General features: G+C 38.2%; 1 protein-coding gene across 2 annotated transcripts in view; it reads right to left on the bottom strand.

Annotated features, from left to right (window-relative positions):
• Positions 1–3,601: 3,601 nt before the first annotated feature.
• The window catches only part of LOC119574702 (broad-complex core protein isoforms 1/2/3/4/5-like), a 12,417-nt gene continuing 11,018 nt past the window's right edge, over positions 3,602–5,000 (bottom strand). For both annotated transcript variants that reach the window (XM_037922091.1, XM_037922092.1), the window contains one exon: positions 3,602–3,795. In XM_037922091.1, the coding sequence (XP_037778019.1) occupies positions 3,625–3,795 (171 nt within the window). In that variant the 3' untranslated portion in view covers positions 3,602–3,624. The remainder of the gene's footprint in view (positions 3,796–5,000) is intronic.

Below are 5,000 nucleotides of genomic sequence, written 5' to 3'. Positions count from 1 at the left end.
GAGGAGAGAGAAAAGAGAAGAGAGAGAGAATGAGAGGAGAGAGAGAAGGAGAGAGAGAGAGAGAGGGGAGCGAAGGGAGAAGAAGAGAAGGGAGAGGGGAAAGAGAGATGCGGGGGGAGTTGTGTGCAAGAGTTTATTTGTTTATGTTAGTGTCCTTGGGGAATGTTTATCCCGAAGTGCCAATCCGGTCCCAAAACAGAAAATTCCCTTTAGACCATTCAAACATCCCAAATTCCTTTTAAAGAAAATATGATACAGGGAAACTGCTTTAAAAAAAACAACTTCACTTTCCCAAAAAAAGAAGCATTTTTTCAGATACAAAAAGTGCATACCTAAAAAAAATTTGTTAATATCTTTTTTTTTTACAGAAATTTTTCTCTTATCAAGGGGGTAAAAAACCAATGGGTGGGGTCTGTGACGCTTTTTGTTTTTTGGGGCGCAGTGGGGGCAAGTTTTAAAAAGGACGAAGGGAAGATCGCTGGCTTAAAATATGAAGCAAGCCAGCATAGACCCTTGTGAAGGGGGTGCTAAATTGTATCGCTATCACACAGAGACTTTGGCAGTATTGTTACAAACTTTGTGTGTAACTGTGTTTGTGTTACGCAAAAATAGCATTCCTCTTTTCACACTAGTAAAGATCCCAAGTCCATTTTATAACAAAAAAAAATTATAAACATGAAATAAAGAAGAAAATAAATAAGAATAATAACAATCAATTGAAAAAGAAAACAAAAAATATATACGAGGTACCTTTTCACTCTGAAAAAAGAAAATGAAAAAAAAATGCAGGTCAACAAATTCTCTCTTTATAACAAAAATTAGAAATGTTTTGTACCTTTGTGCTTTACACCTAATCCCTTGGTCTTTACATTAAGAAATTTAGTATTTTTGAATGGAGATTTCACATATCAAACAATAGTACAACTGGGGCCATTACTCTAAAAAATACAGTTTCTCCTCTGCAATCAGAGGGAAAATATCACATCAGTTTACAACACCTGCTAACACTGATATCAAAACTAGGTGAAGCTGCTTGCTTTCCCATTACTAAGGAGATTGTGGTCACCTCTTTTTCTCCGTCTTTGGTAAAATAGTGGTGAAAAGATGGTGGGGCGGGAAAACATTTTTAACCCATGTTTTTTGGTCAGTGTTAAGAAATGTCAGAAAAGATCTGTCCTGTCCCCCCTCCAGCATTCCCCCTTTAGGAACATATCAGTTCCATCTCATTCTTTCATTCTTTTTGGATATTCCTGCAGAGAGGAGGAGAGGGTGAGGGTGTGTGGACACTACGTACTGGGGACGCTTTACTGCTCCTTTTCTTGGGGAATGTTCTTTTATATGTTGGCCCGGTAGATTCGTTTGGCACTGAAGCGCAGTGTGGACACTTGTGGGGGCTCTCACCAGAATGGGTCGTCATGTGGCGCTTGACATTGTCTGGCCGATTGCTGGTGAAGTCACATGACGGACACTTATGGAGCCCTGTATGGTTTTCCTTCTTGTGTTTGGGAGAGATTTTTTCGTTTGCACGTAACGCACTGCTGGCTGTGGGGGTGTTTGTGGGGTGTGGCATGTGGCGGTCAGGCTCTCCTTTTCTGGCACACACGGTTCAGTAATGGCACTTGTCTTTTCCCACATTGTTTTCCCTCCCTTTGGCTGTGCCCAGGAGGGTGGGTGATTTGTGGGGGAAATTAAGACCTGTGAGTAACATCTTAAAAAATTAACATATATCATATTCATGAGCACAAGTATTGAGCTTCAACAAGAGGGACAAAACAAAAAACAAAAAACAAAGAGCGTCAAACTGTGAAGGGGACATTTTCTCCAAAAGGGAAACAAGCTACAATGAAAGCCTTGGTAAGTGCAACTCTCTACAGCAATGCTTCTCTAAAATGCCATTTGGAAATTACTTGAGAATCCAAAATACACATAGACACAAGAACAAAATATGTAATTGTGGTTTCTTCTTTAACTGAATAACTGCGTAATAAAACTAGTAAAATAAAATTATGGTTTTGGCTGCAATCCTTCAAAATAACAAAGATCTGAATTTGGAAAAAAGTGAAAGAAGCTGGTTGTAAAGGTAATACACATTTTTTTCTAGAAAAAATCTAATTCTCCCGAACTAACAAAAATATATTTGATAAGCTATTGCTTGGTTTCAAATCATAGTAAAAGGGGAAAAACTACCAATATGTAAAGTAAAGCATCTGAAAAAACAACACTACAAATGTCCAGAATTATCAAAAAAAAAAAAGGTATATATTCCCCTACTTTTCTCTAACTCTGGTGGTCAAAGATCATATCAACAGAACTTTGTTACATAAGCCTTTGTAACTGGGCCTTTATCACAGAGATATTTCTGTAAATATACACATTTATTAGTATATAGACAGAAAAATAGAGCTAATCCAAAAGGGGGTTCTAAATTAAATAGAAATATTTTTGGTGAAGTATTTTTCAAGTACACTGCTGTATGCAAAAGGGGTAATTTTCATGCAAGAGCATGGGTTCAATGCCACCCCTGATTAGATTGAATTAACAAGGCAGGACACCGTTTGGTAGAAAAGCCAGCAACAAGCACTTCAGTTGAAATAGACTCTCATTTGTCCTTTAAGCTAACAAGGCATCACAAACTGATTAGAGATAGGAATCTAGTATAAGTCCCTCCTAACCCTATCCTCTGCCCTGTCTGGATTTGCAAAATGAAAGGGAGAGGGGAAAATACTGCAATTTATAGAATCAACAAAAGTAATTGCAATAAATCACAGCCCTAAAAATATGGCTAAACTCATTCAACATTCAAGATTATCTAACTCACGTTTTCGAGAGTAATTACACTCATAATATGGGACATGAGAAGTGGTTAGTGAATTCTGTGCTGCCTCAAGTAACAAGCTATTTTTTGGTCTGTTGATTTCCAGGGTAATAATGTTACTGCTGTGGTACCTTTTGCTGTAAAGGGTACTGGTATTGAATCTATAAGAAATATCTACCTGGTTTCATTTCTTTTAAATTATCTCTATGATTGCCCTAAACTCAGGGAAAGACACTCCAATCGTTTTTACATGTACACCAGAATGATTTTATCATGTTCAACAAATTTCTAAGGCAAAGTGTCAAATTATTGAGCTAATTTTAAAGCTAGCACTAATTGTAAAATTACTTAACAAAAAAATGTCTATAAGTATTAAACCGGATATTTTAATCTGGAAAAAAAATTATAAGAGGACAAAACAGATAAAGAGAAATTGAAATCCTGGAAGCCTAAACCATAAAGAAAAGGAGCACATTTCTTGCACAACTATAAAACAATGTAAAAACAGGGAAAGGTTTAACAAGGTATGTACGTTTGTGTTATTTAGCACCTTAACCCTAGTTAATTTAGTTAAGATATATGTTGCAACTATTAGCTCCCTATTCACGATGGCAGAGAAAAAGGATTGTAGTTTTGGTGTGGCTTAAATTTTTGGGAAACTTCCCCTAACAGGGCCCGGCATTTTTTTGAGGTTGACTCCCCCTACATGAATGAGACCTATTGACATCTAATGAATAATGAATTATTATCATTTACAAAAATTTTAGGGTTGGGGAATCACTTTCACTTGATGTCGGTTACTCAAGACATCAAGAAGAGAAATTTTGCATGGAAAAAACAATAAGTGATGCTGCTGTCGTGTGACCCCCGTCTTTACTACGGAGCAAGCAACTGACCCTCGGCAACTGAGCGTCTGATCGCGAAGAAGCGGATGTCTCAGGATATTCTTCAGTAAAGTCATACAGGTTCTCACTGGCTTCCTGCAAGGAATAGCAGACTCAACGTATATTTTTGTAAAGAAAGGATGTCAAAAGAAAGAAAAAAAGGAATAAAAAAAAAAGAAAGAAAGAAAATAAGAGGATGTGTGCACAGCAATCCTTGGGTTAGAGTCCAAAAATAATAATAGTAACAATATTTAGGACAGCATGTAACCATTATGTTTTTGAGAGAGAGAGAGAGAGAGAGAGAGAGAGAGAGAGAGAGAGAGAGAGAGAGAGAGAGAGAGAGAGAGAGAGAGAGAGAGAGAGAGAGAGAGAGAGAGAGAGAGCAGAGAGAGCAGAGAGAGCAGAGAAAGCAGAGGAGAGGGGAGAGAGAGAGAGAGAGCAGAGAGAAGAGAGAGAGAGCAAAAAGAGAGGAGAGAGAGAGCACAGAGAGAGAGAGAGAGAGAGAGAGAGGGAGAGAGAGAGAGAGAGAGAGAGAGAGGAGAGAGGAGAGGAGAGAGAGAGAGAGAGAAGAGAGAGAAGAGGAGAGAGAAGAGAGAGAGGAAGAGAGAGGGGAGAGGAAAGGAAAAGAGAGGAAAAGAGAGAGGAGAAGAGAGAGGAGAGAGAGAGAGAGAAAGGGAGAAGGGAAGAGAGAGAGAAAGGGGAAAGGAGAGAGATTGAGAGAAGGAAAGAGAGAGGAGAAAAGAGAGAGAGAGGAGAGAGAAGAAAAAGAAAAAGAAAGGAGAAAGAGAGAGAGAGAAGAGAGAGAGAGAAAAAGGAGAGAGAGAAGGGAAAAGAGAGAGAGAGAAAGAAAAAGAGAGAGAGAGAAAGAAAAAGAGAGAGAGAGAAAAAAGAGAGAGAGAGAGAAAAAAAGAAAAAGGAGAGAGAGAAAGAAAGGGAAAGAGGAGAGAGAGAAAGAGAAAGAGAAAGAAAGAGAGAGAGAGAAAGAAAAAGAGAGAAAGAAAGAGAGAAAGAAAGAGAGAAAGAAAGAGAGAGAAAGAAAGAGAGAAGGAATTCACTTGCTCATGATGGAAGGAAAGCTGGGACTGTCTGCAAAGTGGGTAATGGTAACATCTACCTAAACACACACACCTCTCATCTGCAATCCATAAATATCACAAAACTGAAAAAAGGGGAGAGAGGGAAAAAAACACCTAAATGGAACTAAATATTGAACCAAATGGTCATTAAATCAAATTGAAGCATGAACATAGGGTGTGTCTAGCAAATGTAACTATGCGTAAGATAAGGAGGAAATACACTGA

The sequence above is a fragment of the Penaeus monodon genome, chromosome 6, assembly GCF_015228065.2.
Source record: "Penaeus monodon isolate SGIC_2016 chromosome 6, NSTDA_Pmon_1, whole genome shotgun sequence".
NCBI lineage: Eukaryota > Metazoa > Arthropoda > Malacostraca > Decapoda > Penaeidae > Penaeus > Penaeus monodon.
Note: the sequence above shows the minus strand (reverse complement) of the source record. Positions and strands in the feature narration are given on the sequence as shown.